This window comes from Lagopus muta, chromosome 19 (genome assembly GCF_023343835.1).
Source record: "Lagopus muta isolate bLagMut1 chromosome 19, bLagMut1 primary, whole genome shotgun sequence".
NCBI classification, from domain to species: Eukaryota; Metazoa; Chordata; class Aves; order Galliformes; family Phasianidae; genus Lagopus; species Lagopus muta.
In genome coordinates, this window is record NC_064451.1 from 7,794,956 (window position 1) to 7,817,087 (window position 22,132).

General features: G+C 58.1%; 1 protein-coding gene across 2 annotated transcripts in view; it reads left to right on the plus strand.

Moving 5' to 3' along the window:
* The first annotated feature begins 6,397 nt into the window (after positions 1-6,397).
* The window catches only part of NOTCH1 (notch receptor 1), a 33,609-nt gene continuing 17,874 nt past the window's right edge, over positions 6,398-22,132 (plus strand). For both annotated transcript variants that reach the window (XM_048965963.1, XM_048965964.1), the window contains exons 1-4: positions 6,398-6,645; positions 8,048-8,129; positions 19,396-19,658; positions 20,104-20,442. In XM_048965963.1, coding sequence (XP_048821920.1) covers positions 6,588-6,645; positions 8,048-8,129; positions 19,396-19,658; positions 20,104-20,442 — 742 coding nt within the window. In that variant the 5' untranslated portion in view covers positions 6,398-6,587. The remainder of the gene's footprint in view (positions 6,646-8,047; positions 8,130-19,395; positions 19,659-20,103; positions 20,443-22,132) is intronic.

The following is a 22,132-nucleotide window of genomic DNA, read 5'->3' on the forward strand; positions in this document are numbered from 1 at the left end:
CTCCCTCCCAACCCCTTCATTTCAGGGTTTGTTTCATTTCGTTTCGTTTTATGCTCACTTTCACCATTTGGTGAACACAAACCAGCTCCTCTCTGCACTTTGTTTGCAGCAGCACCCGGGCCAGGCACCTGCTCCACTCTCACTTGTTTTTTCCACGCATGGAGCTGGAGATTTCACTGCAAAACAGGAACTTTGCAGGACAGCAGCTGCTGCGAGGCGGGGAATCGCCTCATCCTGCTGACACCGAGCACAGCAGTGCCAGCTCCATGCTCCGTGCCCAGCATCCTGCAGGCACGTGGAAGCAGAGCTGCAGTGCACACAAGGAGCTCAGTGCTGGCTCTGACCACCCGCACGCTCTGCAACTGCTGCCCCATCCCCGCCGCCTGCACAGGGGTCAGCGGGCACAGCCTGACACGGGCGGCTGCTGCCTTTTGTCGCAGGCTGACTTTTCCCCTCCCTGTGGGATTAGGATGGGATGACCGGGTGAGGAGCCCCTAATCCTATTAACCAGACCCTGGCGCACCCCTGCCCTGGGAACCAACCTCCTGCGGGGCGCTGAGGCGGCACTGGGCGAGGACTGGGCTGTGCTCTGCAGCAAAACCACGCAGTGCCTCCATCCTTCTCCATCGGTGCTTGCAAGGTGTCGGGGTAATGCACCAACACACCCAGGCAGTGGGAGCCACCCCAGGAGCCCTGACCACAACAGCCTCAGCAGAATTTGGCAAGGCGTTCCCAAGCCCTTTTGGCTCATTTGGCTCATTTGGCTCATATGGCTCATATGGCTCATTGGGCTCATTTGTTTCATTTCTCCCCAGGGTTGCAGCCTGGAAAGTGAGTTGTTTTTCTCCCCGCTGGCTGCAAGTAGCCCTGTTTGTCTTTCTCTCCCTTCCTGTTTACTCGCTGCCATCAGACGGGCTTTGATGTGTATTTGCTGCTGGACATCCATGGGAGAGGAGGCATTCTCTCCCAGCGGGAAGGCAAAGACACTTTCCCCTGTGCACTCACGACACGCTGGGGAGCAAAAGGGGGTGACATTGTGCTGCTCACCCAGCTTGCACTGCACCGCAGCCAGATGTGTGCACAAGCACTCAACACCCAGCGGCCCTGAATGGTGCATGGGCACGGCTGGCACGCTTCGAAGTCCATGTGCATCTCAGAGCACAGCTCAGCCATGCATGGAGTGGATGCTGTGCTGGAGGGGCAGTGGGGTGCCAGCAGTGTCCCCCTCTTAAAGTCCCCACGTTTCAGCCCTGCAGGACAGGCGTTTCCTCCAGGCTGTGAGTCACTGCTCTGAGAAGAGCCGCTGCATGGGAACGGCTTTGATCCACAGCTTGCTGGCGCTGGGGAGGTTTCACACCTCTGTGCTGGCCGTTCCCAGCCGCTGCCTGCCCAGCCTGTGCTGGGGGGTGCAGCACACGGCAGGGTCTGTGCCACTGCCTCAGGGCATGGGGATCGTCCTGGGTGTGGGGATGGGGAGAAGCCCCATGAGTGGAACAGGGAGCTCAACCAGGAGAGAACGGGGCAGCAGCAAAGGGCAGCTGGGGGGGGGGGGAGGGTAGAAGGGGACAACACAGAGTGCCCTCAGTGGTGTCTGTGTGCTTTCCTCTGTGATGACTCTATCCTGCCCCATGGCTGCTGAGTGAGCAAAGGGGTTTTGGTTTTTCTTGGTTTCTTTATTTTTCAGCCTAATCCTCTAGTAAATCCACAGCTATTTCCCAGGATATAAATCACTCATCTATGGTTGCCCATACGGTGGCAGAGGGCCCTGGGGCCTCTCCAAACCCTTCAGCTCCGGCTGCAGCACCGTGATGCTCCGTGGCACCAGCAGATGAGCACGGAGGTGGGTGGAAGCAGCATCACGGGGCTGTGTCCTCATGGCACCCATCCCTGTGCGCAGGGCTTCGGTGGGCAGCAGAGCCCTGTGATAGTATGGCAGCCTGGGAAGGAAGGGAGTAGAAGGAACCGGCTGTTGTGCTTGGCCCCGATCCAGGAGGTGTCTGTGCTCAAGGTCAGAGCTGGGTGGGAAGCGTTCCCCGCTGGTGGCCCAGCACACGTGTGGCTGTGCTGCATGCAGCAGTGCCCCGTGCCTGGCGCTGCGGCAGCACAGGGGATGTGTGGTTGGTCGTTTCCATCCGTGTTTTAGAGGGAAAGGAGCTGCTTTGCAGCCACTCTGCAAAATGAAACCTTGATATCTTCCAGTTTCCACCCGGAAGGACAGAAGGGGTGTTGGGAGCTGTCGGGGTGATGCCAGCATCACGTGGTGGTCCGGGAGCACCGCACTGGGCTCATGCCTGAGCGTGTGTGCACAGAGCTGCACTCAGGCTTTCGCTGCTGCAAGGAATGCTTTTCAATTATTAAAGGCAAATATCACAGGAGGCCCAATCCTGGCTCCTTCTTGCAGGTGAGCACTTTCTCGGCTAAGATGTACGGCACAGTTTGCTTTAGCAGAAGGGTCAGAGGCACGAGGGAGGGATGCAGGAGCGTTTCGGAGGTGGCACTGTGGAGCCGGGTGCCAGACACACTCCGTCACGGCAGCTCCACAAACCCTCTCCCAGTCTGCCTCTGTTTACACAACAGAGAATGTTTCAGTTGTTTTATGGAGGCGGATAAGAGCAGCGCCGGGGACAGGAGGCCAGGGCTGGGCTGAGGCTCGTGCACAACACCTGCTCTCCCTCCCGGCCCATAAAGGCATTTCATTCCAAACACGGCACAGATTTTACAATGCAATATAGCTTGGCAGCACCTTTTACCAGGGTACACTCAGTGCGGGGAGGTCTGCTGCCCTGGAACAACTCCTGATCCCACACGGACTGTTCCTGCACCCACGTTGCACGCAGAGAAACAGTGCCCAGGAGCAGCACTGCAATGGCAGCGGTTCCCAGTGGCCACAAGTACAAAGACCTGCAGGCTGGGGCAGGTGTTGTCATGCAGTCACAGAGCCATGAAGGCTGGAAAAGCCTTCTCAGATCCCCAAGCCCAAACCCCCACCTTGCCCAGTGACCACAGCCCTCTGTGCCACTTCTCTGTGGTTCTGGAACACCCCCAGTGCCCGGACTGCCCTGCTCCCTGCTCACCCTGTGCCAGTGCACCACTGCTTCTGAGAAGAAGTTGCTGCCAGCACCCAGCTGGACCGTCCCCCTGTCCCCCTGTGCCACGTGCCACCACTGGGCCCCTGAAGAGCGCTGTGCTGGTGCAGCTGCAGCACTGCCCATTCCAATTCCTTCACTCAGCTCTTTGAGGGGGAAAAAAACCACGCAAACAACCAAATCAGGCTTTATCCCATTCTTGCAAACCTTCCTTTCTCCAGATCCCCCGGGAACTGCAGCATAATCCCATTATGAGGCAGTTTGGGTTTTACATCGCCATCCCTACAACCGGCAGCATCTTTCTCTGCCAGCACCGCAGGATGATGCACCCGCTTCCATTCGCACCTCATTCGTAACGCTGCTCTCTTCTCCCCGAGGACAGCAGCACTGCACGGACCGCCACCACCCCAACCCCCACACGGTGCAGGGCCCCTTCTGCCACCCTCTGCATCCACTGCACCGAACGCAGAAGCAAAAACATCCACGGTGGTGATGAAGAGACGCAAGTGTCACAGAGGAGCTCTCGCACCGCTTACCGGGGCGGTCGGCAGCGCGTTGGTTGTGTTTAACAGGCATTTGCCATTAAAAACGCCTGTTTTTATTTAAATAGCCCCGGGCACATTTCTCGCTAAACCAACTTTCCCACGCCAGCCCAGCTCTCTAACTCTGCTTTTTGGCAATTTTTTTTCCCTGAGCTGTCAAGGCAAAATATATATAAGAACGCTGCTCTCGCTCGGGTTTTTTTTTTCCAGCCCCTGGAGACATGAAAATAATTTACAGATGTGCGTTACCTGTTTGTGTTTGTACGAAGTTTTGCTCCGTGGACGTAATTTTCTTAGCTCGCAGTAACAAAAAAATATTCCCAGAGTTTCACTCGTTTAATTTGGACTTATTAAAACTTTTAAGCATGTGCGGAGGTTTCGGGTTTTTACATCACTAATCACATGGACGTGCGCCAAGGTTTCTATTAAAGCCTTTTATGAACAGTGTTTTTAAAAGGCTCTGAAACCCCCATTGCATTTAACCCCTGAAACCGCTCCAACTGAGAAACTCGCTTTTGGGTTGATGTCACATCCACCTCGTATTGCAAAAAGATGTGTGCCGTGCGTGGGGTTCTGCCTCCTTCCTTCCTCCCCTTCTGCTGCAGGAATCCCTGCAGGAGCAATGGGTGGGCAATGGGACAGCACAGAGGTGGCTCAGGGTGCAGCTGGGGCTGGCACAGAGGGCACCAGGGCCACAAAACCGTGTGTGTCCAGGTTGGGTCCTGCCCTGTGCCATCACCCCGAGGCGCACGGTGCTGCCACTGCATCCATGCACAGTGGCCAATGCCACCTCCCCACTGGTCCCCACTTTGGCACAGGGCACATTGGGGACCCCTGTGGCCACCTGTCTGAGGGCATTTCTGTAGATGTGGGGAAGGAAACGCAGCACGGTGAGAGGTTCTGCACGCAGAGAACATGTCCGGGCAAAGCGAGGTTGCTGCAGCAGGAGGGAGAAAGGGGAGAAAGATGCGGGGAGCAGAGCACAGATCCCCATAGCCAGAGGGTGGTGGAACTTCCAGGGGCCACTGCACGTCTCCAGTGGAGGTGACACAACCTGGTGGCACACAGATATCGCTCAGCCAGGGCAGGGGTAAGGGCTGCATCCCACTGCACAGCCACTGCAGGGGGTGGGATGGGGGTACCCACTTCCCAAGGGTGCAAAAGGTCTGTGCAGGTGGGCATTACACCAAATTCCTGCACTGTTTTGCATCTGCTTACCCTGCCCCTGTCCTGCAGCAATGCAGCAAAGCAAAGCGCGTGGTTCTGGGATGCTCTGAAGTCCTGCACAGCTCTCGGCATCACCCAGCCCCCATGGCCCCACGTCCCCCAGCCCCCAGTGAGCACCCCTGAGCCTGGCCTGTTCCCTTGTGGGAAGAAGGGGAAGGAGCAGAATGAGGGAGCGCTTCAGGGCTCGCAGCTTTGATCTAATGAGCAGACTCTGCCCTTCGGTTTGTTTAATCGTTTCACACTTGCTCTGGAAATAATTTACAGCAGGAAGCAGTGGGATAGCACCATGGCATGGGCTGGGATGAACGCAGCGCTGGTGCGGGGATGCCCTGCGATGGGGGGCACAGGTGGGGCCCTCTCCATCAGCCCAGCACTGACCCCACTGCCTCTTCCTCTTCCAGTGCTTGGAGTCCCACGCATCCCCTTGCACATATAGGAGTTTCAAGCCTTGATTTTGGTTGCTGAAGTCACAACCTGGTTCCAATTTGCTGCCACTGCTGAGATGCGATGGGAACTGTGCACACTGCGTGGGGTGACCTCGTGGGGGGAGCCGTGCTGGCAGCACAGGGGGCTGCCCTCAGGCCCAGGACACAGCTGGATTTTGGGTGGGACATGCCCATGCTCCCATCCTGAAGGATCCAGGGCAGTGCTGATGGCTGGAGGTGGAGGCACTGGGACCTGCACCACATGCAGGAGCTGCACACGCCTGCAGCTCGTGAGGCTGCATGGCAGGGTTGGCTGCTTGTCTCCCCTCGTGCATTTGTTTGTTTGGTTGTTGCTGCAGCGCATGGGCCGGGCTCTGCCCCGAGTTTAGGAGCCCACAGCACAACACAGCAGCACCCCGCCTGGCCTACAGGTGGGAAACGTCTCAGCAGCCCCGTACACATCTGCAGTGGGTCAGAGGTGCACTGCACTGTGGTGGGGAGAATCTCACCCCTTTTGGGGAGCTGAGCAGCTGCTGCGACCCGTGGGGCTGGGGGGGGCTGCACAGGAGCTGCAGGAGGTTGTGTAAAGCCCTGGGATGGGGCTGCACAGAGGCTGGGGGCTCTACGGGAATGGGGGCGAGGGGTTGCACTGGGGGAATGTAGGGACTGCATGGGGGGAGTTAAACGAGGGGGCTGCACAGGGGTCTCCGGGGCTGCTTGGAGAGTGCAAAGCTGTTTGGGGGCTATGCAAGAGTTACACGGGGGGGCTGCATAGGGGGTCCAGGGCAGTCTGGGAAGGTTCACGGAGGGGCTCCGTAAGGGTGTCAGGAGCTGCCCCAGGTTTACCCAGGGACCGCAAAGCAGTGCTCGGAGCCGCAACGAGCTACGGAGGTCTGCGCAGAGCGATCCAGAACCGCACTAGAGCCGTGGCTACGACCGCACCGGAGCGTCCGGAGCCGCTTTGTGGCCGTGGTGGGGAGGGGGGATGGGATCCCAGCGCTGCCCCCCGCGCTGTGCAGGGAGGGGCGTCCCGCTCCGTCCCATCCCGCGCCGCTCCGCGCCGTCCCGCCCCGCGCCGTCCCGCCCCCCCTCCGCCCTCCGCCCGGCCCGGCCCGGCCCGCGGGGGCTGAGCGGCCGCGGGAGGCGCCGGCGCTCGGAGTCGCTGCGCTCGGCGTTGGGGCGCGGTGTGTTCGGGGCTCCCGGCGCGCGCCGCACGGCTCCGGTTCCGCTCGGTTCCGCTCGGTTCGAGCCGGCTCGGCCGGCGACCTCCGGATCTATGCGGCTGTGAGCGGCGGGAGCAGAAAGGGATGAAACGGCTCTTGGCCACGGGGCTCCTGCTGGCCCTGCTGCCCGCCCCGACGCGAGGTGAGGGCCCGGCCCGGCTCCGGCAGGAAGTTTGCCGGCGGCGCGGCGCGGCGCGGTGGAGCGAGGCGAGGCGAGGCTGTGCGGTGCGGTGCTCCGCTGCGTTCGGAGGCGGCGGGGGATCCGCGGGAAGCGGAGCGCGGGGCCGCCGGGAGGGTCCGGAACTCGGAGTGCCGCGGGGGGAGCGGGCTGAAAAACGGGGACGGAACTTTGGAGTTCGGCAGCGCGGAGTTCGCGTGCGGGGAACCGAGCGGAGGGGGAGCGGGGTCGGTGATCCGGGACCGACCGCGGGGAGCCGAGCCGTCGGGGAGCGGAGCGAGGCGCTGCGGGCGGGCGCAGCTCGGGGTCGCGATAGCGGGGCGCGGAGCCGTCGGGGGTCCCCTGTGCTCGGTACTGAGGGCCGTGGGGGTCGCGGTGCCCGGTTCTGAGGATTGTGAGGGGTCTCGGAGCTCCGTACTGAGGACTGCGGGGGTCCCCTGCGCGCTCGGCACTGGGGGCTGTGTGGATCCCGGAGCTCGGCACGGGGCTCGGCTGCACGGAGGTGCGCACAGCGGGCGCGCTCGTGCTGTTGTTCCGCGAGAGTTTTTGACCGTTTTGCAAATTTCTCTCGGTTTCCTGTTTCTTGAAAGTCAGCCGGGTGCCCCTCGGCCCCCCTCCTGAACACCCCCCCCCCCCCCCTCGCCTCCCCGACATCGGCCCCGGGGCGGATCCGTGCGCAGAGCCGCAAAGTGCAGAGCTGCCGTCGAGGGCCGAAGGGGTGGGGGGGGGAGGGGTGGGCAGTGGGGCCGCCCCGACGGGCCGGGCAGAGCTGGAGCCTCTCGGGGCGCTGTTTGTAGGGGCAGAGCGAGGCCCGCTCCCCGCTCCATCCACCGGCGCTGCCGGGGCCGCTCCGCTGCCGTCGGGGGGAGGTTCGGTTCGGGCTGCGGCTCTGCGTTCGCTCAATGTGAAACTGCTTTGGCTGCACCGAGAGCGGCAGAAGAAGGGGAAGAGTGAGCCGGGGTGGAAATCGGAAGTGAATCTGGTACTTTTCAGCGAGTTGCTGTGGTAACTGAGCAGAATCCGGCTCCGAGGGCCAGACAATGAAACCTTTACTCATAGCAAGTTGTGCCGAGCCACTCATTCCGGGACTGAGCTCGTGGCAGCCCACGGGCCAGCAGGCAGATGGTTTTTCCCAAATGGTGTTTGTCACTCAGATGTCCTACCCGGTGCTTCTCCCCATCCGCCCTCCTGCTTTGGAAGGCACAGCCCACCCCCAGGACCACCCCAGGTTATCTTTAGGTCTCCCCTTTCCTCATTGGGGCACTGTAGTCCTGCCCATTCCCATGGTCCCCGTGAGCCCATCCCCACAATGGGGTGCAGACCCCCGGGCTCTGAGCTGTGCCTGATGCTCTCCTTCTGTTCACAGGTGTGCGGTGCACGCAGCTGGCCGAATCCTGCCTCAACGGGGGCAAGTGTGAAACATTCCTCAATGGGACGGAAGTGTGCCAGTAAGTATGGAGGGGCAGGAGGATTTCCATCTCCCTCAGCTGAAGCATTGACGTGCCTGTTGACTTTGCTTTGAAGGCTCTGGATTTAATAGGGCGAAATGCGTTTTCATTCCTTGAGTGGCAAGAATAACCTGCTCGTGTAGGAGTCGCCGCGGGTTTGGCAGGATTGGGCTTTGTTCCTGGCTGGGTGGAAAAACATGGGCAGAGGGCCACGTTTGGCTGGTGTTAACCCATCAGAGTGCCCTGCTGATGGAGCTGGAGGGAGGGACGACGGGGGGGTGGGAGGGCTGTCTGTCTGTCTGTCTTCCAGCCCCCCCCCCCCCCTTTTCTGGCCCCATAGCGTTGCCCTCCAGTCCCTGGCAGCTGGTTTCCAGGGCATCTCCAATAAGTATCCAAGGATGGTTGTGTCGTGTGGGTGTCCATCCATGGGGCAGTGCCTGCAGTGCCACGCTGCCAGCCGTGCCCGCTACTGGCACGGGGTGTTCTCAGGGCTGATGGTGGGGAAGCGGATGTGTAAAGCCTTGGGTCCCTTTGAAGGACCACCCGACCCACCGCAGCGATGGCCGATTCAGTCCGGGCTCCCAGGGAACAATAACCCAGAGAAATGAATAAGAGCGCAGTTCCCTTTTTAAAACTATTCCATAAAAGAAATCTGAATGGGCAAGGCTCTGCTTTCCGGCCAGATTTCCCTTCTGCCTGTTAAACATGGGCTGAGCTGAGAGCGGGCCGGGAGACGTTCCCACCCACCCCAAGTTTCCCAATAGGAAGTTCTCGGCGAAGGAACCTGAAGGCATTTCCAACCCCGACCTGTTGAATGGCACTTCTCCTTGACAATGCCTGCTGCTTTTCTGCAGCTCTGGGTGCCGTTACTCTGCCCGCAGCGCCCAGGCAGCCCCCACCCCTCCTCCAAGCGGAGCCCCCCAAAGCCTTTGGTTGAAAATAAATCAGCAAATCAATCAGGCACATGAGCAATTTAATGGACAAAGGCTGGGTCCCTTTGTGAGCCACTAATGAATGCACGCCACTTTTTTTTTGCACAGAAGCCCTTACCAACGCTTGACGCTCTAAATCTTGTTTTCTTTCATTCAAAGAGCGACAGCTGGGATTCGGTCGAAATTCGGCAGCTATTGTTAAGGGAGGCAGATTAATGCTGTGTGACTAATCATGTATGGCTTCCCAGAATGCCCAACCCTCCGCCCCCTCCCCAACCTTACACCCCTCCTTTTCCTTGTGGTCATTCTTTCCTTTTTTTCCCTTAAGTCTCTGCGACTCCTGATTTACATTTCATGTGCAGATGGTGATGGAATCTAATTAGGTCTGATGCGTGCGAGCTCCGTTTGGGGGAGAAGCCTCCAGAGTAGCTCGGGTTGCTGGGCTTTCAGGAGATAAAGTTAACTTTGGGGAATTGTGTCACTGGGAGGTGTGAACAGCCTGGCTGCAGGCACCAGGGCAGCTCTGCAGGTCCGTGTGAGCTCATTTTGCAGTAAGCTGTGGGGTTGGATGGGATGATATTAGGGACGCTGGCAGCCTGGGCAAGGTGCAGCTTTCCCAGGTGCCCGACAGCAGCCTGCAAAGTGCTCTTTTTCACTGGTTTGAGTATCTCTTCACCAGGAGCTCCATTTCCAAGCTCCTCAAACAAAGCAAAGCCAGCGGCGCAGATAGCGCTGCAGGAAGGCTGGCACTGCCCCTGGCGCCGGCGTGCAATGCCGTGTGCTGGCTGCTGGCCACCTCTCTGCTCGGCCTGGCACTTCACTGACTCCGGCCATAAAGCCCCATTGTGCCGTCCCCACAAATCCAATTAGAAAGCAGAGTGAAATGAATCGTGTCCGAGGGGACGCTGCTCGAGTGGCCGCGCGGGGCAGAGCCGGCTCTGATAACTGCACGCCCCATTATCAGCCCTGTTAGGGAAAGGAAACCACCAGTGTGTAGTGAGGAGCACTCTAAGCCTTTATTATTTCCCAGTGGTTTGGGGTGTGCAGCTCTCAGGGCCTTATCTTGCTTGTCCCGGCCAGGGTTTGGGGCTCCCACTGAACTCAGCATTGGAGGGGCTCTGTCTGAGCCCCTAAGAGCTGCCTGCCCCCCCTTGGCAGGAGCAGCGGTGCGGTTTGGGATGCTTCACCCCACACGTAGCATTGGCGCAGACCCACAGCCCCCAGAGGTCTGGCCCTGGGGATGGGCCTGGCAGCCGTGGTGCTCCTAGCGTGGTTTCGTGGTACTGCTTGGCACAGTGGCACTCCGCTCTGACTGAGACATCTTCCCAAACCAAATGAGAAGGTTTCCGAAACGAAATCATCCGATCGTCATAGCGGTGGCTGCTAATTACACTGCTGGATCACTGTCTCTGCCTGGCATCCCCACAATGAGTGGGGCTGATTTTAGGCTGCTGTGCCACGTGACTCTCATTCCCAGGGCCTCCCTTGCTGCAGCAGGTAGAAGCAGATGGCATGAGAGGGGGCTGCGTTTCCAGCCCTGCCCCAGCAGCATCTCTCTGGATCCTGTTCCACTCGGCATTGCCCCGTTCAAGTCAGCAGAGGGTCTGGGTCAGCACTGCTGCCCAGAGGAGCAATACTGCAGAGGGAAAGAGCAATGAAATTAATCTCTGTGCTTGCACTGAAAAAGGAGAAAAATGGGTTTCCCCAGAGTGCTTCCTCTGCTGCCAGGGAGTGTGGTGAGCACGCTGGGCTGGGTGCAGTGAGAGGAGCACTCAGAGAGGACTGCAGCAGCAAGAGGTGGCTTGTTCAGCTCAGAACCTTCTCTGCAGCCACGCAGGAAGGCTTGAGGAGTGATGTGAGCCCCACAGCACGCTGTGCCCTCCGAGTCACTGACTGCTCAGTCATTGTTATCTCACTGCAAAGGGCGGAAGTTTCCTTCTGCTTTGGTTTTTTGTTGGTTTTGTTTTTTTTCTCTGTCTCTCATGTGCTTTAACTCAACGTTATTTCCATGAAATAATAACAAAGAAAAAACCACCGTCTCCGTGCTGGAGAGGAAGAGGGTGGAGTGCTGAACAATCGGGCAGAGGAAGCCCTGAGAGCGGTGGAGGAGCAGTGATTCAGCCACGGGGAGAGCTCTCCATGGCGGCTGCAGCCTGAGCTCATTCTGGGAAAGAGCAAAGTGGGAATGGGTGAGAGGGGAGATGGGGGCACAGAGCACCACCTGCTGCACTTCTAACTGAGGAACTCGCTGCTGGGGTCACCAGGACGGCGGTGTTTTGGCTCTTTTCTAGAAGGATCTGCCTGCGTCCCACGTCTCTGTGGTTATCACTGACTCAGGACGTGGCGCCGACCCCGTAACTCACTTTGTGTTCTGGGTAGATTGCTGATTTCTGTTCGGATATATGTGATGGGGTCTCCATGCTGGCTGCAATCCCCTGCATTCAGTACGGCTGTTCCCTGCAGGACCCATTAGTTCCAGCCCAGCTCCCACCTCCGGGGTGGTGATGGTTTATTGTATGCAGCATGTAGCTGACACGTATCTATGACCGCACAGCCAAGCTGTTCCCCAATTAAGGGCAGTTAGCGAAGTTTAAAATAACATTGTTTGGAAATCAACTCGCTCTTTCCAGGCCTGGAGGTGTGGTGACCCTCGTTCTGCTCGTGTTTGTAGGTGTCCTGAGTGCTGTACATGAGTGGAATGTGAAATTTATAGAGCATCGGTGTATTTAACAAGGGAGTAGCCTCGGGGTGCAGTTACCACGAGCTGGTAAATGCTGGATGGAGAGTTCTCTGTGGCTAGTGTAACTTCAGACATTGAGGTTTCATACTGTGTATTGGACTGGAAGAGGATGGGATGTGCCTTGGAAGTCCATGCAGAGGGCTTTTGCTTGAGTTGTGGCACCTCACTGGGTTTGGGGTGACCCCATCCGTGTGTCTGTGCCCACAGAGGGCTGGCTGCCATTTTACCATCCTTTCCTTGAATTCCCATCCTCCAGCCAGGCTACACAACCACAAAGGTGCGAGCTTGTATGTCAGCTCCTTGGGATGCTCCTTGGGGTTGGCCTCCATGGGTGCTGGCAGCAGCAGGTCTGTGCCACCCCCAGCACGAATGCCCTGAGCCATGGGTGCTTGTTGGGTCTTCACCAGACCAGGGCTGGACTCGTGCTTTGGTCTGGGACAAATCTGCTGCACTTTGTATTGGCCAGAGGCACTGCTGAGCAGCATGTGGGCTGAGCAGCAGGAATGCTGTGTTGCATTGAGGCTTCTAGGAGCAGACACTGTGTGGGTCTGATGGTGTGTGATGGTGGGAAGTCTTTGCAGCAACCCAGATTGTGGCAGCTCCCACCTGCTGCTCAAGGCCCAGGACAGTGAGCCGTGGCACCTGGTGGCATCTGCTCCAGGCTTTCACCCATCACCTCTTCCCCTTCCCCCACAGCAGACTGGAGTTAATATTGGAAAAGCCAGTTAAAGTTTAGGCTGTGGTTATTGGGCCCTCGCACATTTCCAGCAAAGGGAGCAGAGTTGCATTTTAATGGGAAACTTTCACGCTCGGTCAAGTTGCAAAAATTTGCACACAAGTCATTTTCTCTTAACAAGTTTTCACCCTAATTCCCTTCCCCGAGATCTGAAATTAATGGTATTTATATGGGAAATGGATTTATTAAGTAGTAATGATGCCGTAACGTCACCTTTCTTGCATGGATGGGACAGGCTGCAGGTGAGCAGCCAGGTGACGGTGGGCTGGTGCGCTGCGTGGGGCAGCCCCTGCCTTTGGGTTTGGTAGAGCCAGCGGGGCCACCAGGCCACGTGTGGGCCACCAGAGTCAGGCTGGGGCTGCAAGGCTGAGCCTTGCTTTTCCTCCTTGGCTCTGCACATTCTGGGGTGCTCCATGTGCCATAGGGTGCTCCGTGCCCACCTGCAGCCATTCCCAAAGGAGCAATGGAAGGGTTTTGCACTGCAGCTCTTCCAGCTGCTCTGTCCCGTGTCCCTTTGCCGATGTGTTGTCCCAGTGGGGACCCCATATGGTATCTCTGCTCAGGGGCTGCGTCTTTCTGAAGGTGCAGTGATTTATTTTAAGGTGGCAATTACCCACATGTGTGTGAATTCTCACCGCTTCAGCGCTCACCACCGTGCTGTGCATCCTTGCACAGAAGGAGCGAGGGAAAAAAAAGACTCTTCCAAAGGTTTTGGTAGCAGCTGGAGCAACCGGGTCGCTGCCCTCGGGTGGGTGGAGGAATGCAGCTCCGGCTCGCGCCCATCGGTCGGCAGAGCCCCGCGTGCCGGCTGCAGGGCAGCTGGGAGAATGACCCGGTGTGGGGGGGTCCTTCCCCAGCCCCCGGCCCCTATTAAAATGTTAGACACAGGCCCGGGAGTCAAAAGGCAGGGCGGCAGACGGCCCTTTCACAGGGCCTGCTGCTCCCCTTGAAAAGGGGTTTCTATGGGACGCGGGGCAGGAATGCGGGCGCCGGGCGGAGGGCAGCGGCGGCCCCATTGTCTGCGCTGCTCCGTGGGGCTGCGTGTTGACACAGGGATTTCTGCTGGGCAAGGTGTCGGGGCAGCACCGTCCCGGCCTCCCTGGCTGAGCTGAGCAGCAGCGCTGGTCCTGGGGCCTTGTCATCCTGCTTGGGGTGCTTTAGGCATCGCTTCCAAGGGGGTTTGTCGCTGGTGACTGAGTTACAGAGCTCCGCTTTGCTTTAGTGAGGGGGTTGGATCTGTGGCTGTCTGTCCATCCCCCTCCTCGCCTGCAGTCTGTCTGCTGCAGCGCAATGGCTTTGGCTTTCGGTGGATTTTGTGCTGTAGGGGCTCCACGAAACGCCCCTCTCCTCCTATTTATAAACACCAGAGCTAAATATAGGTTGTTTAAACTCTTGGTAGCCGCTCAGATCCTAATCTCAGGTTTTATTTTCAGGATTAGGAGAGCGAGATAGAAGGGCCGCGTGTGTTCCTGGGGGAGTTCTCCATATATGGGGATCAGGGAGCGCAGTGTTTAACCAAAACGTGGTTTGGGGTGGAAAAAAAAAGTCAGAGTTCGTTCGTCATTGCTCCAAGAGTGGGCAGCACTGGCACAGCGGCACAGGGGCTGGTGGGGTCACCGTCCCTGGGGGCAACAGAGGGATGTGGCACTGGTGGGGTGGGCTTGGGGATCTGAGAGGGCTCTTCCAGCCTTAGTGGATGTGTGATAACTGAGCTCCTTGCTGAGGAGGAGCTGGATGTGCCCACCAAGAGTGACCGTGATGAGCAGAGCAGAGCCTTGCTAGGGCAGCCCAGCCCCACAAACAATGGGGCTGTGTGGATTTACACCAGCAGAGGATATAAAAAGCATCATCTGGGAGGAAAAAAAAAACTCGAGCGCCCATTGTTGAGGGTGGGAATGGAGTGAGTTCTGTCTTGGTCTCTTCCTTAGCCATCTTTCATGTTCATTGTGAATGAAGCTCCATAGAAAAGCAGCTCCTTCCCAGGTAGCAGCTTACCACCGTGGTGAAAAGCCCAGCCCCTCTGCTTCCTAATGGGATTATATTGTTTTTCACTACAATGGGAACTTCCATTCCCTAACTGTCCTAACTGATGTCTGCTGAAGGAGCAGAGCCATGTTTTTGCTCTCTGCTCGGCGTTGGTCAGAGGACCGATGGCTGCAGCACCGCTCAGTCCGTCAGCACGTCCAGCTTTGGGAATTCCATGTGTTTCTCTGCAGATGAAAGTCTGGGTCTTAAAATCTCGATTAGATGGGCTAGGTCAAAACCGAAATTGAACCAAAGAAACACATCAAAGCGTTGGGATTGCAGCATGCTTTTTTTTTTTTTTAATTAAACGAGACGGTAGATCTGCTCTCACTTTATTAACCTGATGTCACTCGAAGTAACCTGTTGCTTTGCCAACCACCCTCCCTGTGTGAAACTGTTTTTTTTCCCAGGCCGGTGTCCCGGCGTGCTTAATAACGTGAGGCCAGGATGGGACTTTGCACAGAAACCACCGGTTCCACCCGGCGCTGGTTTGGGGTGGTGAGGAGGAGCAGGCAGGGCTGGGAACGCAGCGGAGCAATGCAGTCCTGCTGGGTGCCAGGAACCGTGCTGCGTGATGCAGGGGGAATGCAGGGCTCGGGTGGGCACTGCCTAGGGCCAGCACCATGCAGGGACCAAATCCCTCGTTGCTGAGGCATGGGGTTCCCAGTGTGGGCAATGAGCGTGCCATAGGAGCGGGGTGTGACGCTGGGAGCTGCGGTGTTGCTCGCAGGCTGTGCCAAGAGAAGCCACTGACACAACTGGAAAAGTGACTCCTGCTGGTTGTTTCTCCTTCCCTTGGCTGGTGCTTTGCAAATGCTTGAGATCTGTTTGTCCTGTTGGCCACTTGGTTCATTCCATGCTGTCTGGATGATGAAGGCGTCGCTCAGATGTGCCAAAAGTGGGACCCTCCTTGGGCACCCAGTGCGCCGTGCAGGCAGTGGCTGTGCTTTGTGACACAAGGCCATCTCTGCTTGCTGCAGCCCCGCTGGCTCTGCTGGTCCTTCACTGGAGGTGCTCCCATCCTGGTGGCGGATGCTCAGCCCTAGCAGGGAATCGCCCAGCCCTGTTAACTCAATCACCCCAAGATGGGCCTGAAGTAAAGGCCTGAGCCTTCCCTGCTCAGCTTTCCCATGGTGCTGTTGCCTTAGGGGAAACAAGCTGGCCACTTGTGCTCCCAGCAGATGAGGAGGGGGTTGTGCAGGAGCAGCTTGGGCTCCTGTCCCCTCCTGTCGTGTGGTGCTGGGGATAGGGATGGGGACAGTCCCTGTGAGCCCAGCACCTTTAAACGCCCCCCAGTCCCATGGGGGTGGGTTCCTGCAGGGCTGTCGTGTCCCAGATCAGAACAAAGCAGTGCGTGAGCCCTGCCGGGCTGCCTGGCTGTCAGCTGTGCTGCTGGTGGCAGATGGCAGCTTAGCGCCGATAGGAAAGCAGCAAAGCTCCTGAATCGAGCAGGGGTGAAAGGTCACAGGAACATCTGCCTCGGGATGGGATGCTTTCAGTGCCTGCATTGCTGTGCAGGGACACAACCTGTTGCTGACACGCTGAAGAAATCCACACTGGTGGATGAGCAGAGGGGTGATGGGGCTGGGCGCTGCCCTGCAGCTCTGCTCGTGGGGTGCTGGGATGTGAAGCCCACCCAGCTCGCCCCTGTTCCCACCTCTCGTTCATGCTTTTAGTTAGGTGCTCTGCAGGGCTTTCTCAGAGCCCCGCTGCAGCATGGTGCTGCTGTTGGGGACATGCTGAGGATGTGCAGCAGACACAACAAAGGCACGTGCCCGCGCCCAGCAGAGCTGTGCTTGGCCCAAGCTCGGTGCTGGGAGTTTGGGAATTTGGAGCCGCCGTTCCCATTCCCAGGCTGTCCCCTGGGAGCTGCTGTCTGACCTCGGCTGGGTCTTTCTGCGTCGTTTTTTGCTTGCAAATTGCACACCAGGGACATCTGGGTCTGTGCAGTGCTGTTGTTGTGCCGGGATACAGCAGTGAGCTCAGGGATGGTGCAGCAGCTCAGAGCTGGGGGGTGTGGGGTGTTCCTTTTTGCAACAGCTGAAGGGGAGAAGTGTTTCTCAGCTGCTGCTTGGGGCGGAGAGGCGCTGGTATTTGTAGCCTGGGCACTTTGAAGCCACTTTCTAGTGGCCCTTCGGAGGTGTTTTGATGCTGAAGCACCCGCCCTGTCCTTTGCTGGCACTCATGTCTGTAATTAAAGCGTAGCTTTAATGTCTCTTATGCTAATGCCCAGAGGCAGGTTGGGTTCAGTCTGGGCAGTTATTGCTTGGGAATCGCTAAAGGAAAATCCGCAGGGTGACATTCCCTGGGCTGCTTGCATCCCTTGGTGCTGTGCAGACCCTCTGTTGGGCACAGCAAGGGCAGTGCTGGTTTGAATGGTGCTTGCACTGTATTGCTTATTTCTGAATTGCTGCTCAACCAGCGCTTCCAGCGGCTGGCAATGGAGGAGAAATCCAACAGGCAAGCACCATGCAGTGCTCGTGCTCATGCCCATCATCAACCAGCCCAGACCCAGTGCACAAGGCAGCCCTGTGCCCAGCCCTCTCTGCCCCTTTGCACTCTCCCCAGCACCTTGTCCCAATTGTGCTGTAACTCAGCTTATAAACAGGCAGAAAGCCATAAAAAAAAAACAGGGCTGTGATCTTTGAGGTCCCTTCCAACCCAGCTGTTCTGTGACTTCAGAGGTTCCTGGCAGCAGCTGGGTGTGCTGGTGGGGCCCTGGGGGCCAATCTGATGCATTTGGTGTGGTGGGAGCTGTGCTGGTCGCTGATGCAGCCCCAAGCCCTGGCTCTGCAGAAAGCCCCGCAGCACCCTTTGGTTCCCCTGCCGTCCCAGGTGAGCTCCTCCAATTGAATCACGGAACCACTGAGGTTAGAAAAGGTACTAAGATCACCAAGTCCCCCCACCAAATGCGCACTGACCGTGTCCCTAAACCTGCTAACGAACCTCCCCGCTCATCACCATGCCCAGCTCGGGGGGGGAGGACGTGCCCTGCTCTTGGCCGTGAGCTCCGAACACCAAAATTGGAAACGATCCGAGCGCTAATTGGGAGGGAGGGCTCTCCCTGTGCCCCATCTTGGTGGAGGCACGGCGGCACTGCATCACCGATTCCCGCGCTGTCCCCGCAGCTCTTTGTCCAACACCATTTTTCCCCCCTTCTTTTATCCCCCCCCCCCCCTTCCTCCCCTTTTCTCCCATCTCAGGACCCCGTGACGCCGCCCCATCCGCCGCCAGCGGAGCCCTGAGGATTGTTTTAAGAAAAAAAGCGTGTGTGGTGTGGAGAGGCGGGGGCTTAACAGATGACTGCACACACTCAGCGCTCCGCCAGCGGCGTGCCTTCGCCCAGCCCCGCACAATGGTTCCTCTCAGGCAGCCGCGGCCCCGATCCTCGCTGTCCCCATGCAGCCACCCAGAAGCGCCGGCGCCCCGTGCTCGGAGCCGGGCATCGGGTACAGGCAGCTGCTCTGCCTCATTAGGATGCACACCTGCTCCCCGCCGCCCTTTGTGTGCTGAGCAGATGCCCTGATTTATTATTATACACATTTTCTTTTTCATTTGGCCTGGATAATGCCGTCTCATTAACTCAAAATGTCTCAGAATCCTGACAAATTCTCACACAATCCCCGACAATGAAATCAGAATTGGGTTAAAAGAAAAAAAAAACAACAAAAAAAAAAACTAAAAAAAAAAAAAAGAAGGAGAAAAGTAGGGGAAGAGGAGAGGGGGAGCAGGGCAGAGATGTGCTCCTGCAACAGCGCAGTGGTTATGGCCATGGGAGCCCCATATCCAGGATTTGGGGTTGTGAGTGTGGGGGCCCCATGTCCTGCAGCTGGGGTTGTGGTGGCCATGGGAGCCCTGTGTCCCAATTTTGGGGTTGTGGTGCCCATAGGAGCTCTGTGTTCAAACTTTGGGGTTGTGGTGGCTGTGGGAGCCCCGTGTCCCAGCTTTGGGGTTGTGCTGCCACTGGGAGCTCCGTGTCCTGCCTTTGAGGTGCTTGGGCTGTAGTTTGCAGACAAGCATTCTTTCCAGGCTGTGGCTTTCTCCATGCTTCCTACTCAGGGCATGGCATGCTGGCACTGCAGGACAGGGCTGCAGCATTGCCTTGCTCCTCCTGTGTCTTCTCTACCACAGTGCCCATGGCAACATGGCCAGTGCAGAACAGGATGTCCACGCCATTTGCCCCCTTGCAGCACATCCCCATCCCTGTGGCTGTGGGTGGCAGATGGCTGAGCCCACGGCCCTCGTGTGGGGACTTTTCTCAGGGCCCCCATGCAGAGATACCAGGCTTGGAGAGGGTTTATCATGGAGGAGGACCTCAGCTGCTCTGAGCTGTGCCCCACCTGTTAGCAGCCAACGCTGGGCCTGTATTTCTTCCCATGTGGCTGAGGTCTGTTGATACAAAGGGTGAAGAGCAGGGCTGTGGGCAGACAGCAGGGGCTCAGCCCAGGGTTGCTGCAGGGCTCCCTGTACCAGGTCTGGGGGTGTGTGGGGCCGGTGCTCCCAGTTCTGTGGGGTGAGCCACGCGTTTCCCCCCCCCCCCCCCCCCCCCCAGGCCTGGGTTTCCTCTTCAGTGCAAGGGGAGTGCAAGAAGTGCTTTGGAATGAAAAGCAGGATACCGGGCTTGGAGACTGTGGTTTTGCAAGTCTGTGCAGGCTCCTTGATGGGGGAAGCCTTTGTTGCAGGCGCCTCTTTCATCTTCCTCTCCTCTCAAGGTGCAGCTCAGCCCAGAGCCACTGCCAACACAGCAGGGCCGGGTGTGCACGTGGTGCCGGTACCTGAGCAGGCACCCCGATCCCTACAATGGGTCACACTGATGGCATTTCTCACCCCCAGGTGCAGCAGTGCCCACGTGGGCGAGCGATGCCAGCTGCCCAACCCCTGCCTCAGCTCCCCCTGCAAGAACGCCGGCACCTGCATCCCCCTGGTGCGTGGCAGCACCGCCGACTACAGCTGCGTCTGCCGCCTGGGCTTCACCGACGAGCTCTGCCTGACACCTCTGGACAACGCCTGTCTCAACAACCCCTGCCGCAACGGGGGCACCTGTGACCTGGTGACACTCAGCGAGTACAAGTGCCGCTGCCCGCCAGGCTGGTCAGGTGAGGGGTAGGGATGAGTGGCAGTGGGATGGGATGGAGAGGGACAAGAGTTGTGCCTGGAGAGGTTCAAGGTGGATTCAGTGTCCCTGGAAGTGTTGTAGAATAGGAGAGATGCGGCGCTGGGAAACATGGTTAGTGGGCATGGTGGGATGGGTTGGGCTTGGGGATCTGAGAGGGCTTTTCCGTGCTGAATGACTCTGTGGTTGGGTGGGATGAGCAGCCTTTACTGAGGGCTGCTCCTTGAACACCCCGCTGCTGGAGAAGGGCGCTGAGCTTTTCTCTGTCAGTGCTGAAGACAAATGGTGAGGGTTGGTATAGCTGAGCCTGGGAGATGCTCAGCTGGGGGGAGTTATTGGCACCCCCCTGCAAACACAGCTCTTGAGGTGGCCCTGCGCCCCAGCACTAAGAGCTGCTCTTTGCATCCTCCTCTTCCCTCCTTCCCCAGGTAAAACCTGCCAGCAGGCCGATCCCTGCGCCTCCAACCCCTGTGCCAACGGGGGTCAGTGCGTCCCCTTTGAAGTCCACTACATCTGCAGCTGCACGGCCGGCTTCCACGGGGCCAACTGCAAGCAGGACGTGAACGAATGCAACATCTCACCACCTGTCTGCAAGAATGGTGGCAGCTGCACCAACGAGGTGGGCACCTACCAGTGCTCCTGCAAGCCAGCCTACACCGGGCAGAACTGCGAGCATCTCTATGTGCCCTGCAACCCCTCACCCTGCCAGAATGGGGGCACGTGCCGTCAGACTGGGGACACCACCTACGACTGCACCTGTCTGCCAGGTAGGGGAGGTGTTGGGGTTGATTTGCTGCTCTTTTCTCCTTTGCTTTCCCCTCCCTGAGCCCACAGTGCTTCACGCATATCACCTCCTGGAGAGTGACAAAGCCAGGCGTTGCAGCACGCTGTGTTGGATGGCTCTGGGAAGATGTTGGGCAGCTGTGCTTTAAGCAGGGAGGTCAGCTGGGGGCTTTTCATACGTGGTGATTCACCAAAATAGCTCTTCCAAAACAACTGTTTCAGCAGAGGCCCCTGTGCGGATGCTCATATTCCAGAATAAGAGTGCCTTTTTCCGCTTCAGCTTAATCCACTTCCAGACTGGAATTATTGTCCCGGAATAGCTATTTTAGAAAGTTTCCGAGTGCAGATGGGCTTGGGGCAGGGAGACCCTGCCCGTGCTCACTGCTGCTCCCTCCGGTGAGTGTGGGAGGAGCCTGCCTTGCTGGGCAGAGAAATGAAGGGCAGCCTCAAAAATGAAGGGTTCCTGCGGGAGCTCAGCATTGCCATGGGAGCCCGTTCTCCCTCCTGCCCCACCTATATGGAACATCCCTGTGCTGCCATCCCTCTGAGATGGGGATGGACTGTCCCAGCTGGCAGAGATACGTCTGCATCCTGGTACCCATGTCCAGGTGCCCACATCCTAGTACCCTTATCTAGCTGCTTGCATGTCCAGGTGCCCGGATCCAGGCTTCCATATGTTGGGACCCAAATCCAGGTGTCCATATCTTGGGACCCAAAACGATGTGCCCACATCCAGATACCCACATCGTGGTCACCATGGCCCTGTAGGAACTCCAGTTTCCTCTCTGCACCTGCTCACCCAGGCTGGAGCAGAGCTCTTACGCTACCAGCAGCACTGGGGTGATGCAGGGAAGGCAGCCTGGCCCTACAGAGCCAGCAGCTCCCACAGGCACCGCTCAGCAGGAGCGGCACTGCCGCAGGGTCGGGCAAGCTGAGGGTGGCAAGGAGCAGTGCTGGCCTGCCTGCTGCACTGCTGACACTGCACTTCTCCTGGCGTCGGGCACAGCGGGGTGAGGGATCGCCCTGGGGAGCATTGCTGCCGTGGGGGATCGGCGCTCACACCCCACTGCGGCTGGCGGCTGCTGCCAGGGAATTTGCATGCTGTGCCGGCCGGTTCGCCTCCCATGGGTGGCACAGCCCTACAGGAAGGCAGGGTTGGTCCTTGAGGGGGTCACTGGGGTTCTTTGGCAGCTGTGTCGTAGGGCACGGCTTGTGCGAGGGCTGCATCGGCTTCTGGCAGAGGCACAGGAACCGGGGCCGGTGCTGATGATAAGAGGGGTTGATACGCTGGTATGCAGCAAAAACAAAGTCCCCTGTTGTTTCCTGACTGCAGCGGGTTTCTGAAAGTTAAACTAATCTTGTCTGCTTTATCATGCCATCGCTGCAGAGTGTAACCCTGAGTTTAAAGTAATTGCAGTACTAATTACTCATTCGGAGGATTCAAAATTGCTCATTCAGAGTGTTAGGGCTGGTAGGCAGGACATTGCTGGTTATTGCTGCTCAGTCTCAGCCCAACTGCTTAAAAATGAGGCACAGAATTACCTGCTCATCTGCTTTGGACTGGTGCTGGGGTTGGTGTGTGTCCTTCCCCGCATGGTCCTCATGTGGCAGTGCTCGCAGGAGCACATCTTGCCCATCCCCACCACGGAGCAGCATCCCTGTGTTGGTGCCAAG